This window comes from Leishmania donovani, chromosome 26 (assembly GCF_000227135.1).
Source record: "Leishmania donovani BPK282A1 complete genome, chromosome 26".
Classification (NCBI taxonomy): Eukaryota; Euglenozoa; class Kinetoplastea; order Trypanosomatida; family Trypanosomatidae; genus Leishmania; species Leishmania donovani.
In genome coordinates this window covers 451,737-471,962 of record NC_018253.1, presented here as the reverse complement: position 1 = coordinate 471,962, position 20,226 = coordinate 451,737, and the positions used below count along the sequence as shown (strand labels likewise).

Sequence of the window (20,226 nt, the reverse complement as noted above, 5' to 3'; positions counted from 1 at the left end):
AGAAATGCACGCAGAGAGAGAGAGGTGCCCCAAAGGCCATGCGTCGAAGTTGATTAGGCGATGCTGGAAACGGGAGGAGCAGTGAGGGAGAGGGAGGAAGCAAGCACGCTTTCTAGAGAAAGTGAGGTGAGAGGCTGCATTGGCAGCCGAAGAGGGGGGACAGGAGTGGTAGAAATCGAGAGAGGGTAAGACAGGAGGGCCGAGAGAGCGGCCGGGGAATGGATAACAGAGTTGTCCACAGAGCAGTCATGCATGTATGTACGTCAGCCGCGAAGTCAATGTGGCGGGAGGCGCACGTGAGAGCTGCTTCGCACGCATTGACTTGTGCGCGCGTACCAGGCAAAGAACTGCGAGCGTGATGCTGATGGCGAGAGGCGTGCGCTTCCTCCAGAGAAAGCCGCCTGCAACTCGGGAGGTGTGGGCACATTCCGCCTGCGCCTCTTTTTCTTCTTTCGGAGGATATACTTACGGCATTCTTTTCCGTGTGCGACGTCCCATTCAGCGCAACCGCCAAAGCAAGCAAGCATACACCATGACAGAGCGACATAGACGGATACGGGCAGCCAAGAACAGCATGCCAGGGAAAGAGGCACGCAGACGCACCCATATACACACGCACCCACTCGCATATGCAGCAGCCTTCTCTTTCTCCGCCCCTTCACACGCCTTCGCTCGCTCTCGCTCTCTCTCTCTCTGTGCGTCGAGCGACACAAAGTGGCCACCTTGACCCATCACATCAGCACCAGGCGCACAACAGCGTGACCGCGCGCCCTCCGCGCACATCGAATCAGCGGACACAAACCTGCACGACATCGGGCACAGCACACTCGCCCGTGCACGCATGCGCGTGCGTCCGCAAAGGTGGTTGTTGGCACTGCGCTGCCCTTTTTCTCTCTCACAGACCACCAGTGGGCACTGAGTCACTGGTAGACATGTGCGCGTGTGTGTTTGTGTGTGTATGCGTGACGTTGCCAGCGCTGGCGATGGCTCATGGAGAAAACGAGCGACAGAGGGTTGCCTTGCGCCAAGCGCCGGCGGAGACACAACAAAAAGCGAACACAGAGTAGCCACGGAGAGCGAGATCGAGCGAGTGTGCCGAGGGACCACAACGGTGAGTAGGCAACCACACAAGGCGCCTTTTTGCGAGATGCAAGAAGAGCAAAAAAAAGTCGCATACAGACCTCACTCCTCTATGATCCCGCTCCGCACCCTCCACGTCGGTGTGCCCGGCAGGATGGAGATGTGCCCCTTCGGTACACGCCCTCCTCTCTCCGTCGTTTCTGACAGCTCTTTCTGATTTCTGTGTTACTCGTGACGGTAGCCCAGCTGCGCCCACTCATCCTCCAGCCCGGCCGATTGGTAGAGATGCTCTAACGCCGGTACACAGGACTTGCGTATCCACGCCACCCAGTGCGACACCGGCAGGCCATCTGCCTCCATAGCGCTATCCGCCAGGTTTGCTCCAGGGCCACCATCAGCCGACAGCGCGTGCGGCGTTTTCGTGCCACCACCCCGGCTCTCCTGATCATGGTTCGCATCTGCACCACCGCCACTGGGCGCCGCGCGGTGCGGCCTGCGCTCCGCCACGTGCAGCGAGCAGATCATGTACTGCAGCACCTCACCTGCGAGTTTGGCTTGTGCCGCGGCGGCAGGAGTACCATCGCTGCCATCCTTGGCACTCGCAGGCCCGTCCCACAGCTCCGTAAAAACTGGTCTGGGAAAGCCACAGTGACGCAGTGTGATGAGGCACGACTCGAGGTTGAGAGCGGGGCGATAGCGACGGAAGACCCTAGGCACCATAGGCTTCTGCGAGTCTGCCCTGACTGTGGACGCTGCCGCCTGGCCCTCCGCCGTGCTGATCCCCTGCGCCTCGCTGTCGCCCATGCTTGTGGAGTCATCCTCGTCCCCGCCATCGACCTCATCACCAGCACTGACGAGCCCCCGGCGCTCCGCCAGCACAGCCTTGCGCACCTCCTGCTGCCACTCGCGCTCGCGCCGCGCGACTGCCGCAAATACCTGCCGCACTTGCGTTGACTCGCCCCACTGGTCGAGAAGCTGCATGTAGAGGTTGACCGTCCCGCGGCGCCACTGCGTCTTATCGTAGTGCGGGTAGCACAGCCTCTGCAACACGGCCGGCGTACTACAATGAGGACAAAAACCTGCCCGTGCGCTGTGCTGTGTCGCGACGCCGTTGTCGACAGCGGCGCTGCAAACGTTGGCGGGGATAAGCTGGCCTCGCACTGCAGCATCGAGCAACGTTGCCCAAACCAGCTGCAGCGGCCGGCGCAACAACGCATCGAGGCGATGCCGCCGATGTTCCTCCCGCAGCGGACTCCCGCGACAGGCGAGGGCAGCTTGGGAGTGGCGCCGGAGTTCCATGACCAACCGAATCGACAATGCCAGCGTCGACATCTCGTCGGTATCGCTTCCTAGTGCACCGCCCAAAGACGCTGTTCCAAACCCCTGCTTCTGTTGCTGATGAGCATCATCGTGGAGAAGCGAGCGCAGCATCCACGCACACCACGGCAGTGGCGCCGGTGGAGCACTCGACGGCACGACACACACATCTTGATTGTGGACGTGAGCGACTGAAGAGGGCTCGCGACTGCCCGACATGAGCAATGGGCTTGACCGGCACAGCACAGCCACGACGGCGTCGCGCGTAAAGTCCCACTGCCGGCGGCCGGCTTCCGCTCTTGGCCCTGAGACTGGCGCCGACGACGATGACGGGCTTAGATACGTGGCCATCAGCCACCGCACACCGGCAGCTGCTGCCAGAGCTGACGCACTGGATGCGGGCCCGCTCTGATCACGGGACGTGCGATCCGCGCTGACGAGGGATCGCGGTGGTCCGCTGCTCACCGCCTGCTGCTGCTGGTGCGGTGACGGCACACCGAGTTGGCGTGCTGTAGGCGAGCCAGCTAGCACAAAACTATCAATGGCCTGCAGCTCGACTTCAAGGCAACGCTCTGACATAGGAGGCATGCAGATGGTCGCGAGGAAGGCCACGTAAAGAACCAGCGCGTCATTCTGCAGTTGATGGTGCTGCTGCGAAGCAGCCGCAGCCGTGCCAGTTGGCGCCGTCGCTGAGCCTCTCATAATAGTCTCGAAGGCCTCGCGCGCCACGGCCGCGAGAGCGGAGTGTGTCGGCGAAGGTGACACCGCCGGCGCGTCTTGCGGCGAGCCTGTGCCATGCGCCGTCTCCCACAGGAAAGAGAGCAGTGAAAAGTTGCCAGACGGACCAACGCCGCTCAGCGTTGATGATTGCTTGTGGAATCGCGCTGCGCGGCGCGCGGCTTCCAGCACCAGCAAGGCCGTTGTAGGGCGCAGAGAAGGCTTGCGCTGCCGCGAGCGTCTGCCTTTCACGCCGCCCGTTGATTCCGTTGTCTTCGCGGCCGAACCCGCCGCCGCAGCCGCCTGGTCTTGTGGGAGATGTACCAGGAGAACCTCCAGCACCCTGTGAAGCAGGTAGCGCATGCGATGCGTCGGCGCCGCGTATGCTGCATCCGAGTCCTTGGTGGGCATCAGCGCTTTACAATCATCGTCGTTGCCATGGGTGCCGCTGCTTCCCTTGCGCGTTGCCGTGTGCGACACGGCGGCCGTCTGTGCGTGGTGAAGCTCACGCAGGAGATACGTGGCGTAGTGATGATGGATCCCTTTAGGGCTGAAAGGGGAGCGGTGGCGCGGCAGATGAGCTCGAGCCGAGGAAGGCGAGCCTGACATCAGCGGCGAAGAGGGTTGTAGCTGATGCGCTGATGTTGACACTGCAACGGTGTTAGCTACATCTGCTGCTGCTGCTACGTCGCTTTCCGGCTTCTGCCCTCGATGCAGCTCCCTCCATGCGCTGTAGACGCCTTCGCACACCTCCAACGGTGCCGCGGCTAGCGATTCAGCAGCATCGGTCGCGGATCGGCTACTACGCAGACACAGAAACAGAAGCCACTCCGTGACCGCTGCAGTAACGCACGAGGCGGTCTGCACGAGCTCAAGCCCTCGCCGCCAGGCTGGTACATCGTTATGCGAGGGGGCTAAGATGCTGTCGCCCGGACTGCCGCTGCCGCACATGTCAGCGTCGCTTACGAGAGCCGCCAAGGCACCGGCCGACTTTGCCAACACCGGCACATCTGTCCCTGTGGCACGGCTATCGACAACCCCCTTGCTGCTGTCGCTTTTTGGGGTTCCTCGGTCCTGCTTAGCGAGCATCTGCAGCTGTGTCAGAAGCAAACTTTCCGGCGTGTGATCAGTCGAGCCCGACGTGTTGACGGTGGAGGAGGATGGGGGGCACACATTTGATGGCCCAGGTGGCGCGGCTAGAAGACTAGCACTGAGCTGGTTATCCGTAATCGCCGCCACGGTGGCGGCATTGTGTGATCGCAGTGCTGATGCAGGAGCCGCATCGTGCATGTGGCGTCGTTGCTGCCACAGCGCGATCAAGGGAGAGGGGGAGAACGAGATCAGCCTTGCCCTTGACGCACCCGGTGGTGGGTTGCTGCCCATACCACAAACTACGCCGGAAGTTCGAGCAGACGGCACCGAGCTTATGCGACACCGCAGCATATCGCCGCTACCGCCAGCAGCAGTCCTGCAGCCGTAGCTTCGATGGTAACAGCTCACATACAGCGACGGTGGCAACCGCTTCATTATGGCCGGACTGTGAGTGACGCTACATGGTGGTGGTGGTGGTGGGGAGTAAAGCCCACGAGAAGAGCAACGATGGAGACGAGAGGGGTGAGAGAAAGGTGAGGCATCGACAGAAATGTTCTCTGCGAGAGGAGCTGCTACACTGTTCTCCCCACATCCTGCAGAAGATTACCAGTGCCTCAGCTACAAAACCGAGCATCGCACCGGCAGCAGCGCGAACACAAGTACCACGTACATGTGTGCATGTGCCCGATCCCACTGAGCTGCGTCTCTGTTCTGCTTCGTCCACCGAACGCCGGCACACCATTGCACACGGTGCGACCTGGAGCGACTCAGCAGCACCGAGAACGCATAGCAAGAACGAGATGGATAGATAGGTGCGATATAGGAGAAAGCTAGAGGATCAGACAGACAGAAGCAAACATCTTCATGGGCACCTCCCCCATCTACCGAACTCCGCCTGTTTCCTTCCTCACCTCTGCTGCTGCTGCGTGCATGTGTTATCTTGATCTCTAGTTTCAAGTCCTTCGTTGTACGTGCAACCACGCACACACACACACACTCTCTATGAAGGGCATTCAAAACAAAACGATTAGACGATTCTTTAGATACGCATGTGAAGGTGCTTGTGTGCCATGCATGCCACACAACACTCTCGCACATCCACATCCACATTCAATCAACCGACCGGCCGTCCGACCCAACCGCCATAGCAACATAAAAGGCACACGAAAAAACGAAAAAAAAAACGAAGTAGGTGATCACAGCGAGACATGCACGCACACACACAAACACAAACGCAGAAACGCAACGTGAAGGCGACCGCTGACGAAAAGTGTTCAAGGAGTGTGTGTGTGTGAAGGAGGAGGTATTGCGGGGGAGGGGGTGCTGCAGCGGCGAGAGAGGTGAACCGCTTGACAGATGTGGATGTGCACTCGCAAACACATCCAGATGCGGAGTAAAGTCGGCGGTGTTGGCAGAAGTGCTCTCTACCCTTAACATTGGCGACGCCGCGAGTACAAGCCCAGACGTATGCGCGGGCGCATTCAGGCATCCAGCTCACTCCCATTTCTCCGCGCAGCCTCTCCCTCGGCCTTTCTCTACCGCATCGCCCCTTCTATCCAACCTGGAGACCTGTGTGAGAGTAACAGACAGTGGTTCTTTTTGCTCTTGCCAAGGCAAAAAGATCGGCAAGAGAAAGGGATACAAGTCGGAACCACAGCGCGGAGCTCCTTGAATCCTTACGGCGCGCCGTCACCGCGTTGTGATTCACTTCTTTGCCTCTTCCTCACTTTTCTTACGGCGCTCCACCACGTCGTAGTTGTACAGCCGCGACGTGTTCACCTCCAAGATCGTCTGCTGCTCCTGCAGCCACGCCAGGTCTTCCTGCGTCGCCGCGAGGTTCTCGGTGGCGCTCTTCAGGTTGCGCTCCAGCAGCTGCGTGGCTTCTTCGAACGTGTACTCGACCATCACGTTCGCGCCGAGCCAGAGGTGCACCGTCTTCTGCGGCAGAACCTTAGCCTGGCAGAAGACACTCTCCGTTAGTCCGTAGTTCGTCGTGAAGCCCTTGCCGCCGTTCTCTGCCACTAGCGACTTCTTCAGATACTCCAGGGTCTGCAGCGTCTTCTTGATGTCCGGAATCTTCGCCTCGAGGTTGGCTGTCGTGCGGATCAGCCGGTGCTCCGCGAGCTTGTACTTGCTGTACTGTTCACTGAAGCGCTTCAGCAGCGTCTCGGCACTGTCGCCGCTCGACTTGACCAGCTCCGCCACGTTCTCGACGAAGGCGACCTTCGGAATGCCACGCGGGCTCACGTAGTCATCCTTGAAGGTGTACTTCTCCAAAATAGCGTTCATGGTTCGGGTAGGTAAGGGATACCAAATCAGCAACAGCAACCAAAACGAAAAAAAAAAAAAAACACAGTGAATCGGGCAACGATGATGGCGATGCTGGTGACTTGAATGATGGCGCGACAGGTACAGCGCACGCGGGGGTGCGGTAGGGAAGAGAATGCCGACCGACCGACCGACACACACACACACACACACACGCATGCGCACAGGCGCGAGTCGGACGCAAAACGACAAAAGAAGACGGAAGTTGGAGGACGGAGGCTAGGAAGAGGAAGAGGCGGTGGGGCACGGCGCATGGAGAGAGCAGGTGAGGGGAGGGGGAGGGGGCGGAGGCGATATCGAGCGGCGCGCGTTCAGCAGGAGGCGGATGAGCGACAGAGTCCTCACGCTCCCACCCTTCTCTCTCTCGCGCGCGCACACACGTGCCGAGCAACGGAGAGGGGATGGGTGTGTGTGTAGTTAGGAGGCCTCACACGAGACAGCGTCGTCCGGGAAGACCGACAGGAGAGGGAAGGGATTGCGACTACGCTTGTTTCTCGGCTGTCATGATTCATGCTTAAACAGCTGCGGTGCAGCTGCCTGCTCGCGCGTTCATGGAAAGAGACCCCACCCACCGACACACCCGGAAAGGGTAAAAGAGGAGGGAGGGGAGGGGAGAGACCCACATACACAGAGGGAGAAAGAACGGGCACGCTGATGTGCGTGTGCGTGTGTGCATGTACGAGGGGCGTTTCGACAAGGACCATGCGGGCGGGGCAAGCGAACAAGAGTGGGCAGTGACACCCACCCCACACACATACACGGTGGGAACGGAAGGCGGAAAATCACGCCGACAACACGAGTTGCCGGCCCCCTTTTTCATTGGCTTTTCCTCTCACGGCTGCTACGTGCTGGCGAGAAAAACGGGTTTGAACACCGACAACAGGAGGTGCGGGCGAATACGCTCGCGATACCAAGCGGACTGCAGAAGGTTCAACTCTGGTGGTGCATAGAAGAGGGCAAGCCGCCCCTCGTAGGCCTCCTGAAGAAGGGCGATGGCCGCACGGTGGACGTCGAGGGCACCCTTGCCATGCTTCACGAAGAGGCCGCGTTTCTTTGCGTAGGCCTCACACAGCTCGTAAGAACTCCAGCCAACCTCCGGCAGCGCATGCTCGGGTCGCTGCAGTCCGTACGCCTTCTCGATTGGTAGGTACGCCGCCAGGTAGCTGATGCTTGTCTGCGGGTCGCGTGTCTGGGCGATCTGGTGCGTCCCAAGGACAGCCTGCAGCGGACGCGGCACGCCGAAGACGGGGAGGGCCAGACCGGGGCTATCCACCAACGTCAAGTGCTCGCTCGGCACTGGGATTGTCTGCATATGCTTCGTGTGGCCTGGTGTGGCACTCACCGAGACCACCTTCGTGCCGCGAATGCAGTTGAGCAGGGATGATTTGCCGACGTTGGGGTGGCCAATGAAGCCTATGTGAAGGTACGAGGGGCTGTCTGGCGCCCGGTCCTCCACAGCGTCGTCGCTGTTCGCGCTTCCGGAGTCGTCACCAGCTAGAGTACCGCACATGCCACCACCCCCACCGCCTCCGCCGCCGCGACGAGCCGCATTTCTCTTCTGCGCTTTCTTGTGCTTGTGTGCGGCACGCAGCGCCGCACACGGCAGCGACGACGTCGCGTACGCCGGTGAGGACGACGGGGCCGCATCGGACCGCTCCACCGCTGCGGTATTCACTCCGTGCGCCGTGGCACGCGCGGCGGTGCCCAAGCGGCGACATGTCGCCAACAGCTCGGTGATCTTGCCAGCTACCACCTCGAGCTCCTTGTAGGCGCGGCGGTCCTGCTGAAGCGCGTGCTGAGCGGCCATCATTCCCACAAACATCTCCGTGGTGTCGTAACGGAGGTCGTCATCCTCTTCGCTCTCGTCGTCGTCGTTGCCATCTGCTGCGCCGCGCTGATCACCGCCAAGGTGCTTCGCCACGCTTAGCCGGCCAGTGCGCAGCTTCTCGTACATGTGCTCGTTCGCCTTCTTGCGGTTCTTCTGCCGCCGTGTCACGTCCACATCACCGTCGCGTTGCCCTGCCGTTTCAGGACGCGGGTTAGCGGTGAAGGTGCGCAGTACAATGCGCCCACTAGCGGAGCCCCCTTGACCAATACCGTCGCTGTTGCACCACTCGGTATCCTTCTCTTCCGGTTGCTCCGCTGCATCTGGCGGCTCCACGGAGAAGCCCAAGTCATCCAAGTAATGAAACAGGAACCGCTGCCAGCGCCGGAGCGTGGAGGCTGGCACGAGGTCTTCCTTGTTCAGCACAAACACGCACGGCTTGCGCTGCTCCTTCGTTATGTAGGTGAGAAGACCGAGGTGGGCGTGTATGATGGGGTACCGCGCATCGGCCACCACGACAAGGATGTCACTCAGCTCCACAGTGCGCCACAGCTGCTGCCACACCTCCACGTTCCGTTCGTAGGAGCTCACCTCCAGGCCCACGAGCGCCGCAGGAAAGGGGTAAGCGTCCACACAGTCCGTGTAGAGGGAAAACCGCTTCTTCTCGATGCTTCTGATGTACTGCGCGTCGCCTTGATTATGGCCCTTCGCGGCAGCGGCGCCTGTGCGGACTGCGGAAGCGCCGACATCGTTGCTGTCTGCTCCACTTGCCTCATTATGGCTAGAGCTGCGTTGACCCGCGCACGCCACCTCCTCTTGCCCGTCTTCTGACGCCGGGGTGGCGGAGTCGCCTCCAGCTGCTTGAGGATCTGCCGCTCTCGGCCGGTCCGACTGCAGTTGGGTTGAAGCATCACCAGCACCGGCCATGATTATGCTTGCATCTGCCACCACTGCGCTGCCTTCCGCTCCGACGTGCCAGCCTCGCGAGGGCAGTTCCACCGCGAACGGGAAGAATGTGCTGCTACTCACGCCGCCGAGCGCGTCCCCGGCCGACGCCACCAACGGGCGCTCCATGCGGCGCCGCTGCTCCGCCGCGATGAGGGCGAGCTTCTCCTCCGCGCACATTGGCGCACCATCTCCGCCGTCCCAAGCGCCGCCACGCTTGGAGTTCGTGCCTGCCGACACCACTGCCGCGGCTGAGGACGCAGAGGATGGAAAGGTGAACCACTCTCCGAACGGGATGCCTGTTGGCGGCATCGTTGTGCGGCACGGAATCGGTTGATAGCTCAGCTGCTTGCGGGCGGCAATGACGGCGGCAGATTCTTTGACGAAGATGCTGCGCACACCATGCTGACGGTCTGCGCTGTACATCATGGTCGACGGTGCGCTGCGCCGCAGCTTGCCTCCACCTTCGCGGTTCGAGCCATCCGATGATGCACCGCTGCCAGATTCGTCGTCCTCGTCGTCACCGCCGACAGCTTTTCGATGCGCGGCGGCGTTCTCTTTTTCGCGCCGCCGCGAGCGGCGTCCACGCGCTGAGTGCTGCAGATTCGCTCGCTCGCGCAGGAGAGAGTCGAGGACTGCCTCGGAAGCATCCTCGCCGCGCTCCATGAGCTCCTCGCGCAGCTTCTCCCGCTCTCGGTCGCGCACCTTTGAGCGCTCCTCTTCATCCCGCTTGCGCTGCCGCTTCGCCTGCAGCTGCTCCTTCTTCTTCTTGCCACTGAACGGCGGCATTGCAACGCGTGTGTGTGCCAGTGAGCGAGAAGCTGCTTGGGGTGTGTCCTTCTCTTTTTCTCACTGCTCGCCTTGTGCTCTTCCGGCGAAGCCGACTTGCTCGCGCCCGTGCTTCCGTTGTGTCGCGGCCTTCTCCTTGACAGCTCCGAGTGCCTCTCGGGCCTCGAGAAATGATCAGCGCTGGAATACGCACATACGTGTCACGATGAGAGAGAGAGTCCGTGTCTGAGTAATGGCAGGCAGAGGGGAGAGGGAGGGAGAGCTAGCATGCAAGCGATGGGCTGGGTCGTGCCAACGCGGCACGTACACGACAGTGCCCATGCACCGCCTTTTGGTGCGCGTGCGCTCTGTGATCCATGCATCCGTTGTCTTTTTTCTTTATCGCTTCGCGTGTGGAGGGCGGACTGAGGGGTTTGGACATTGGGGTGCGACGCGATACTTCAGACTCGAGAGCGGGGGTGGGGGTCAGCTGTGAAGTACTCACACGGGAAAGAAGCAAAACGTCGGCGACAAGGACGACGGCAGCGTGCGTGACGTGCCCCTACGCAGACACACACACAGGCACGTCGAAGAACATCTTCAACCGCGTGCGCCTAACGAAGTCAAGGAGACAGACCGAAGAGAAGCAACGACGCCGCTGCGACTGTCCCGATTCCCCGAGAAACTTGATAACTACCGCCTCCCACTCCCTCCCACACAAGCCTACACCAACCCACGCCCTCCCCAGGGAGAGGGAGAGGGCGACGGAGGGATAGACAGACGTGGTTGAGAGGGGGCCTTGCGTGCATCCGCTTTTCTTCGTCCGGTTTATGCCCTGCCCGCCGCGGGGCTGAAGGGATGGTGGTGGCGGTGGTAGGGGAAGGGGTAGCGAGGGCGAGAGAGGAGAGAGTCTCTGCAAGAGCTGTCTCGTCACGGTCGGAGCGAACGACGTAGGCGCCCCCTCCCCTTTGTAGATCTGCACTCCGACGAACTTCAACGCGGCGGGCCGTGACACTTGTGAGGGCGCACTGATTCTCTCGCCACCCGCGACGGCAGCGTCTCTCTCCTCAATAAAGGAGGGAAGCCAATCGTGACCGCGCGTCTTGGCTCTTCGGATCCGTCGGATAGAGCTGGAGAAGGGACATGATCAACGTTCGAACTTGCGGCACTCGTGCCTTCGCCATCAGTACCCGCTTCGCCGTCGTATCGATCGCCTTGCCGTCCATGAAAACCTTCATGCTCTCTTCGGCGCCTCCGGCGTCCGGCGCATCGGCCTCTGCAGTCCGCGATGACTGCGAGAGATGCGTCCGACTCAGCTTCAGATTGCTCTTCAGCAGCTCAAACAGCTGATCTACGATCGCAGATGGGAACGCGCTGCCATCGAGTGCTCGGCTGTCGATGTTGTCGATGATGCGCAGCATGTCCAGGCAGTACTGGCTCTGCCCCGCGATAAGCGCCTCCATCTCCTTTAGGGTGTTGCGATGCTGCGCACCGCGCACATCGTCGGTGTCCATCGCGGCTAGGACGCTGCAGAGCCGGTTCGCATCCTGCGCCGCCAGCACCGCCGCTGTGCGCAGCTCACCACGAACCAGGTTCGCATCCACCAAGGCCAGCACCCGCCGCAGCACGAGGTCGCCTTGAATGGCCTCAAAGTCTTTGCGCACTGCATGACGGGCCCAGTCCACGTTGACGCGCGCCACATCGCCGAGCGTCGCGTGCGACCGCGCAAGGTAAAGCGCCTCGAGCGCACAAAGCCGACCGAGTGCGTAGAACTGCGGGGCTTTAAAGTAGTAGGCCTGCATCTCAGCGTCGCTGAGGCGGCGCACGTCCATGCCCAGCTGCTTGTGCAACTCCTGCAGCTCTGCGTGCGCCTTTTTCTTTGCTTCCTGCAACGTGCGTCGCAGACCGTCGAGTTTCTCGGCTTCCTCGGGCAGCTGGATCATGTCCGCACCTACTAGGGCGTTCATGATCTTCTCCTGCAAGAACGCCGTCGAGGCGCCACTGAGAAGGTCTGCTGTGGCGGCGGAGGGGAGCGGGCTGGCACTGGCGCCGCCCGTCCTGCTCGACTTGTTCTGTCGTGCGAGAAGATCCACGTTCATTTCCTTCTGGTAGTGCTCGAGGAACTTGATGAGGATGCTGCTCAGTCGCGCCTCAGCGACGTGGCCCACGACCTTATCGACAATGGTGCCTTGCATCACGAAGTATGTAATCGGCAGCCTCGCGCGCTCCACCGAGAAGGCGGAGGCTAAATTGCGGTTCTCGTCCGCGTTGATCGTGCAGAGCTTCAACCACTCCATCTTGTTTGGCCGCTGGGTTGGCGCAGCAGATGAAGCTGGCGACAACGTGGACGGAGCTGCGTCGCCCTCAGCGGTTTCTGACACCTGCGTGCCGTTCACCTCCACGGTTAGCTCTGACAGTGACACCTCCGCTGCGCCGCCACCGCTGCCGCTCGTCGACGCTGCTGCGTCCAGCCCTGTTGCCTGAGCGTTGATCGAATCCACCAGCTTCTCGGCAGCTTTCAGGTACGCGGAGCAGTTTCTATTCGGTATGTAGTAGATGAGGCAGATGGCTTGCTGCGACTGCAGCACCTCTGCTTCAAAGTTCGCCGCATTCGTGACGTACGAAAGATGGCGAGCGGCGCTGCAGGGGTGCGGCGCCGAGCCTGGCGCACCGATGCATCTGCGAGGGTTCGCACGAAGCGACGATGCCGATGACGACAGGAGACGTGCACCAAGATGGCTGCGCGACGACGACTGCGTAGTTAGCAAGCCAGTGACAGCCGCCGTTCTTCTCTGCCACCCGTGGGCAGCGCGATCGGCTACGCCTCGGAGGCCAGTGACATCATTAGGAACGGGCGCACGCCGATAGAGGCTGCGCCACATTATGGAAGGGGCGATAAGAGGGTTGGTTGGGTGCACTGAGCGCTATGTGTGTACGTGTATGTCTTGGCCACAGCAGCGCAGAGCGAGCGAGAGGGGTGTGCGGCGGCGAAGCAGAGAGGGAAAAGAGGGCGTGTGTGTGCACGCGGGAGGGGACGCACTGCAACGCCGGTTTTCGAGGAGGAGGCGATGCGGGAACTAGAGGAGCACCTTGAGCTCGCCGCTGCCACACAGATGCAGCTGAGGCACAGACACTCACATTGCACGCATATGCCATAGCATCTTCATCTAGCTGGGCACCGCAGATCTCTCTCTCTCCAGAGAGGTGTCGACGCTCCACCCCGCAGTGGGTCATGCATGGCAGGAAAGGATACGCAGAAGAAGCAAAGACAACGCGAGGCGCACGTGCTCGCCGTGGGGGCAGCTGACCTCGCCAGAGCCCCATGCGCGCCCTCTCACCTTCACGGTTGCGTGCTCTCTGCAGAGTGCTCATCACTCGCCTCGCTTTGATTCTTCGTTACGGCTGCGGTCGCGGCGCCGCAGTCGAAAGGGAGTGTGGCGCGCACGCACATGCGCAACATGAGCACGGAGCCACAGCGAACAGTAGTGACGGCGAAAAAGGGAGAGAGAGTCGGGCGGGGTGGATTGGGGTGGGGGAGGGAGGGTGCGCGTATGTTTGAGGGGCTGCTACTATTGAGGTTCTATGAAAACGGAGGATGCCCGTGCATGCGCACGGCAGCCACCCGCCCCTCCGAAGAAACACACACACACACACACAAAAAAAAAAACGGACCCGCATCACCACCAAACGCGAGCACGCCATGGCGGGAGAGGTGGCGGTGGCCACTGTGGTGGAGGGCGGAGAACAGGGCGCCTGCCCACGAATGCAGAGGGCTGCCTTCAGTCCATCTCTCCAAGCATCTCGTAGGTGGTGCCTCGTGCTTCTTCGTTTTGCATGGAGCACCCCCGCGTGCATGTCTCTCTCTCTGAGCTGTTTTCTCTTCACAGCCAATCTCGCTTATCCTCACTACCGCGAATGGCCTTGGCGATAGGGAAGCGCGGCACGTTCTGCGAGGAGAGCTCTTGATACTGCACCGTCAGGTACTTGCCTAGATACTCCCTACGGTGCTCCCACAGCTCGATGCGGTGCTTGCAGGAGACCTTGGGTGGCGTGTTGAAGTGTTTGCCGTCCTTGGTTGTGCAGACGAAGGCGCCAAGAGCGCTCTTGAACTTGCCTTCACCGGGCACGAAGCCGACAATCTTAAACTCAGCGTCGTGCATCTGCTTGTACTTGAGCAGCCCGAAGCTGCGCTTGCCGTGCTCGTAGGGGAACTTGGGAAGGCGGATCATGACGCCCTCAAACCCCTGCGAGCACGCCTCGTTCAGCACGTCCTCCATGTCGCTCGGGTGCACCTGCGCGGCAGGTACATGGTAGATCTTCACGGCCTGACCGTTTGCCGCTGCCGCTGTCGCCACACCGCCGTGCGTAGCGCGGATCACCTTCTTCCGCGTGTCGTCGTGAACGTAGTTGCTAATCCGCTTCGCGCCGCACACGGGGATGAGCTTCTTGAGCAGCATGTAGCGCTCGTCGAAAGGAGCCGATACGGACGAGAGCTGCGCACTGTACATGATGTCGAACGCGAAGTACTCTAGCAGGCGCGCCTGCGCCTCCATAATTTTTGGGTCGGACTTCTTGTTGAGTCGACGTACAAGCCCGTTGAGCTGCTCGAAGTTGCACTCGGGCGCAAAGAGCTCGCCGTCTAGCATGAGCGTCGGGTCCTTCTCAAAGAGCGGCAGCAGCTGCGGGACGAGGCCGTGGCAGCACTCGAGGACGATGCCGCCACGAGAGAAGAACTGTACCTCGCGAAGCTTCTCGTTGTACCCAATCATGCAGCGGATGCCATCGATCTTGGGGGAGGCGAGGAGCAGATGCTTGTCGGAAGCGGTGCCGCTCTCGCCGTTGCTGCTCTTCATGAGCTCGTCCGCCACAAGCTCCCAGCGCTGCGCAAGCATGGGCTGAATGTTCAGCGACTCCCAGTGGGGATTGGCGAAGAGCACGCTACGGTAGTTCGAGTGAATCATGCGCGGCGCCTTCACGTATTGGGGCTTCTTGGTCACCAGTTCCCCTTGCGCGTTGCGCACCGTCACGTTGTCCAGCTTCTTCTGCGGACTATGGCAATGCGGGCACACGCCGCCTCCATCAATAAAGTGCCCCACTACCATCTCGAACTCCTGCAAGCAGTGAGAGCAGCGCCACACCGCCATCTTCATGCACACGGGTGATACATTGCTCGGCGTCTGCATAACGGTGCCCCAGCACGGCCCCACCCAGCAGGCGGCGATGTGAGGGAACGCAGCCTGAATAGATGTCGTTTTCAGTTGGTTGTAGACGCGCTGCTGCTGCGGTGTACGACGACGGCTAGCGCCAAAGAGCTTACTTGTGTCTGGTGGCAGCGTCGAGAGCAGCGGAAAGCCACGACGAAACATTATTATGTGGTGGGTCGTGTCTGTCTGCACGGGTAGCCGCTACGCTGCGTGTGCTTCCATACCTTCGCCCTTTGTGCGGAGCATGCAGCACCCGATACGCGGTCGAGAGCCCCTTGCTCTAGAGCGCCTGCGGTGTGGAGGCCAATGTACACGGGAGGAGGGGGTGCGCGTCTGCTTTTCTCTCGCTACGTAATATGTATATGTGTGTGTATGTGTGTGAGTGCGAAGTGGTGGTGGCGGGGCCTCGGGGGATGTGTTGGTCACGCACGTGGAAGTAGCGTGTGCGCGCGTGCGTGTGAGTGTGTATGTATGATGTGGATGGGTGGAAGGGGGGCTTGTATCTATGACGGCGAGAGAGGAGGGGGTGTAGGGGGAGAGGGTGTAGGCTCCAATTAGCGGAACTTTTACCGGTGCACGTGAAGTGAGCGGGCAACTAAGCGTGAGGAATGCCGTATACACGCATAGGTGCGTGCGTGTGTCCAACCGCGTTGTCCGCCCGCAGCCCGAAGGGGAGACAAAAAAGATGGACAGAGAAGAGAGAGAGCGGTGGCGCAGTGGTGGGCAGAGGGTGAGCAACACCCTCCGTGATTCCAAGCGAATGCACTTGAGAGAACGAGGGGAGAGGCAAGGGGAGGGAGTAGGGAGCGAGAAGACGACGGGGCCGTTGAGCGGCGCCGTTACCTCTTCCGCGAAGAACATGCGGTCGCAGCAGTCTCTCTCACACTCGCGCCACATCGCACACCAGCTTGAAAGTGAAGGGGTGGGAGTGGGTGGGTGGGACATCATACAGTCAGGCAGACGTTACTGGTTACACTCCGTATGAAGACTCAAGCGTGAGGGCGAGCAGCGAGCCGCGAAGAAAGAAAAAAGGGAGGTGGGTGCAGAGGGGCGGTGCATCTCGCGGTACAAGACTAGAGACTCGCATGATGTGATCCCGTGGTGCAACGTGCTGCGAGCGTGGCGAGCAAGAGAGACGAGGCGAATGACTGCTGCAGTCTAGGCGGTGCCACGCACGCTCGCACACACGCAGGGAGGGAAACACAGTGAAGGATGACGAGTGATACAAAAAAGAGAGATGAAAAATGGTACACAAGGAGGAGGTGAAGAGAACAGACCAAACAAACAAACAAAAAAAAAACAGCGGGGCAGCACCGCACATGCCGTTCGCGCCTTCACCGCACCACCGCCACCATTGACATCACCGCCTCGCCCAACCATCCCCCACTTCTCTCCCTCTCTCACGATTGACCTGCGAATTGAGAAATTCACTGTGAAGGATCCGCCACAAGAGAGGTGAGCAGCGGCACGCCAATCGGCATGCCGACGACAGAAGGAGGGGCGGTGACGCGAGGGGGGTGGGTGGGAGGTGGCGTTGGTGGCGGCAACACAGCACCCACGCGCACCTCGAAAAAAAAAAAGAGAGATGCGGCACCAAAAACGGATGCAGCCGGCAGCGTGTGCGGGAAACGACAGGGGGTGGGGAAGGGCAAGACGACAACCATGTGACCGCGACAAATCACAAGTGAAAGAGATGGAAGGCGCCCACGTAGATTTAGAAGGGTGTTGGTGCAGTGAGGGTGCGTCTCTATGATCGAGGAAGGGGAGGGGGTGCGTAAAGGTGGCCAGTGTCGTGGGCCAGGATGACGTGCGCTACAGCGATGGGGGATATCGGACCCGATGTGTGGTGGTGGGGTGATGTCTCCGAAGAGTCTCCGAGGACGCGGGGCGGCTAGAGGGCAGAGGTGACAGCCGAGAGGGCAAGAGGACTCAGGGCACCTATGGTCGAGGGTCTAAGCCGGATTACCAAGAACAACACACGGAGGTGTCGATGCTCGGGGTGCGCGTACGACTCTACCGTGCGTGTGAGCGGGCCCTTGTCTTCGCTAACTCGAAGGGAGGAAAAGGGGAAGAGAGAGAGAGTGCAGAACGTTAACACGACATCGCGCACGTCCTCCGCCCCTGCAGTCTCCTCGACCTCCGTCACTCCTTCGCCCGTTCGTTCCAAAACGACTACAGCCAATCACGCCCATCAGCTGCGCCGCGAACGCACTTGCCCACCGGGAAGCGCGGTACGCCGTCTGCGGTGATCTCCTGGTACTGCACCGTCAGCGCCTTCCCCTTGTAAACCGTCTTCCACGACTGCCACATCCGCCGCTTGTCGGCATCAGTGCTCGCTGGGGTGACGGTGAAGCGGTGCTTCTTGTCTGGTGTCACGCAGATGAAAGAGCCGAGAAAGCCCTTCCACTTGCCGGAGCCTTCCACCGCGCCTACGATGACGTACTCTGCATCCTGCATCACCTTGTACTTCAGCAACGTGCTGCTGCGCTGCCCATAGCCGTACCCGCCGTCACTGTTCGCCGTCGCAGCCCCCGCGCCGGCTTTACTTCCGCTGGATGCAGCGCACCGCTTAATCTTCTTGGTTGCCGACTCCACCTTTTCGCTGCCGTCCTTGCCGGCAGCCGTCGTGGCGCCTTGGCACTCACGGCGGATCATGATGCCCTCGTAGCCCACCCGTATGGCGGCTTGCAGCACGGCGTCAACGGCATCGATGGTGCACGAATAGCTCGGCACGCGCCGCAGCACCAGTGGATTGTACTGGGAAATATGCGCGAGATTGTAAGCTGTCGCGGATGCCAGCAGTCGCTCAAGAACGCCGTAGCGGACGCTGAACGGAACCGCCGACCCTCGGCCGTAGGGGAACTCACGGCTGTAAAGGACATCGAAGACGTGGTACTGCAGCTGGCGCTGCAGAGCCGCAACTTCAGGGGTGCGCCACTGACGTGTCGTGCGGATCGCCGACGTGAGCTGATCGAAGCGGATCACTGTCGGCGCATCTGCCTGTGGCACAGCAGCGGCAGGGGCGCAGCCACCCTTATGCTTCTTTTTTCCATATGCGGCAACGAGGAGAGCGTTGTAAAAGGCCAACACCGGGTCTGCCTCAGCCAATGCCGCCGTGGGGGGCGGCGGGGTTGTTTTTCCTGCTGTTTTACACGCAGTGCTAAGCTGCGCTAGGTTGATCGAGTCGTTGTACAGCTCGCCGTCAAGAACGAGTGTCGGGTCCTTCTCGAAGAGGTACTGCAGCGCTGGCTCGATGGCGTCATCACAGCACTCGAAGAGCGTGCCGGAGCGGCTGAAGAAGAGCACCTGCTTCGTGTCTATTCGGTACGCGGCGACGCAGCGGATACCGTCCAGCTTCGGCGACACCTGCAGCACCTCAGCAGGCGCGATTTTCCAACGTTCCTTATCGTAGCTCTTTGCCAGCATCGGAAGCAGATTGCGCGTCTCCTGCACGCGAAGGTACTGATTGTCGGCTACGCTCTTGCTGAGGAGGTTCGCGTTCCGGGCGGCGATGGTGTCGAGTGTCGAGTTGGGGCGGCAGCGATGGCGAAGTGCTGCTGCGGCAGGGACAGGCTCATGCGCTGACGCAGCGGATGCCTGCTTCTTCCTCAACGGCGAGGCGGGATTGCTGGCGCCACGGGAACTCGACGCACTCTTCTTCACGGACGCGCCGCCAGCCAAGGTGGGTTTTGCTTCACACTTGGGGCACGCGCCCCCGGCGGCGAGGTGAAGATCTATGCGCTTGTTGTGCTGATGGTGGCAAGACGGGCAAATCCACCACGCCAGTTTGCGGCTATCAGGGGCGACGTGCTGCGGCTGCAGCATCTTGTTCGACGCCGCCGCGATCCATGTGCGGGCGATGGCAGGGTGAAACTCCGCCAAGGACAGTTTGTGTGAGCCATGACCGCTGCCCGCTGTCGGCGCAGCCGCTTCTTTGGCCCTGCCGCTCCTCGCCGTGCCTTTCACCTTTGCCGTTGCCACCCGCTTCACCGCCCGCAGCCGCAGCAGCGTCGGATACCCGACTAAGCCGCTGCCGCCCGGCCGTCGCAACACAGTCGCCTTCATCTTTTTTTTTTTCGACTTGATGTGCGTCGTGCGGCGGGTAAAGCGTCAAATATTCGGGTGAACGAGGAAGCTGTCGCGCGCGCAACAAACAAAATAAGAAGCAATAACACCAGCGGATCCGTGTTACCGTTTCCTGCCGCTTCCTCCTCTTCTCTCCCTGTGTGTGTGTGTGTGTGTGTGTGTGTGTGTGCTTAGGCAGGGGAGGTGCGTCCTATGTATCGGTTTACAAACCGGCTAAGAGAGCAGGTGTGCAGCTACACCTGAAAGAAGAAAACGAGCTGTCGCCCAACCGGCACAAGGCAGCAACAGCCCGCGTCGCTGCCGCAGCAACCGTGGCGATGAAGGTAGCCAGCAGCGATGCGCGAGTTCGGACACTGAAGGGCTCAAGTAACGCTCCTCAAGAGACAGCGCAGAAGGTGTGAGAGAAAGAGGCAGGCATGCGGAAAAGCAAGCGCTTGATGGCGGCGAGGTTTTGGAGTTCGCGCCTGCAGCCGCTGGTCACCATCAGATACACTGAGACACAGATGGTATCTGCCACATGCATTGACAATGTGCTCACGAACAAGCGTGCACCTGTGCTGCCGCCGCTGCCGCACGTCTCTCTCGCGTCTCTGTACTGCGGCGGAATTTCCAAAGTCAAGTGCAGCCGCGTGTTCTCTTCCTTTTCCACGTGCTCACCTTTTCTCCTTCAGTGCCGTCTGCGTCGCGTTGTTCTTGCAGCAGGAGGGCCGCACACGCCTGTTTCTCGGACCTCTGTGTGTCTGTGCTCGTGTGTCTGCCCACTTCCGCGCCTCCGTGTGGGTTACGCAGGCCTCACCCCCTTGCTTTCCGTCTGGGTGGAAGAAAGGAGAAAGCGAGGAGGGGCACAGGGAGAAGGACGAGCCC

At 60.7% G+C, this 20,226-nt stretch overlaps 6 protein-coding genes across 6 annotated transcripts; all 6 read right to left on the bottom strand.

The window, feature by feature from the left end:
- Positions 1-1,305: 1,305 nt before the first annotated feature.
- On the bottom strand, positions 1,306-4,641 carry LDBPK_261370 (hypothetical protein, conserved; the record flags this gene model as incomplete). The annotated part of the gene is made up of 1 exon (XM_003861676.1): positions 1,306-4,641. The coding sequence occupies one exon, from the start codon at positions 4,639-4,641 to the stop codon at positions 1,306-1,308; it is 3,336 nt and encodes a 1,111-aa protein (XP_003861724.1).
- Positions 4,642-5,910: 1,269 nt separating this feature from the next.
- LDBPK_261360 (prefoldin-like protein) lies at positions 5,911-6,495 on the bottom strand (the record flags this gene model as incomplete). The annotated part of the gene is made up of 1 exon (XM_003861675.1): positions 5,911-6,495. One exon carries the CDS (start codon positions 6,493-6,495, stop codon positions 5,911-5,913), a length of 585 nt encoding a protein of 194 aa, XP_003861723.1.
- An 880-nt stretch (positions 6,496-7,375) lies between these two features.
- On the bottom strand, positions 7,376-10,093 carry LDBPK_261350 (guanine nucleotide-binding protein-like protein; the record flags this gene model as incomplete). The annotated part of the gene is made up of 1 exon (XM_003861674.1): positions 7,376-10,093. One exon carries the CDS (start codon positions 10,091-10,093, stop codon positions 7,376-7,378), a length of 2,718 nt encoding a protein of 905 aa, XP_003861722.1.
- A 1,046-nt stretch (positions 10,094-11,139) lies between these two features.
- LDBPK_261340 (hypothetical protein, conserved) lies at positions 11,140-12,954 on the bottom strand (the record flags this gene model as incomplete). The annotated part of the gene is made up of 1 exon (XM_003861673.1): positions 11,140-12,954. One exon carries the CDS (start codon positions 12,952-12,954, stop codon positions 11,140-11,142), a length of 1,815 nt encoding a protein of 604 aa, XP_003861721.1.
- Positions 12,955-13,953: 999 nt separating this feature from the next.
- Positions 13,954-15,255, bottom strand: LDBPK_261330 (DNA ligase, putative; the record flags this gene model as incomplete). Its single annotated transcript, XM_003861672.1, has 1 exon — positions 13,954-15,255. One exon carries the CDS (start codon positions 15,253-15,255, stop codon positions 13,954-13,956), a length of 1,302 nt encoding a protein of 433 aa, XP_003861720.1.
- Positions 15,256-17,448: 2,193 nt separating this feature from the next.
- Positions 17,449-19,341, bottom strand: LDBPK_261320 (DNA ligase k alpha, putative; the record flags this gene model as incomplete). Its single annotated transcript, XM_003861671.1, has 1 exon — positions 17,449-19,341. One exon carries the CDS (start codon positions 19,339-19,341, stop codon positions 17,449-17,451), a length of 1,893 nt encoding a protein of 630 aa, XP_003861719.1.
- Positions 19,342-20,226: the final 885 nt, after the last annotated feature.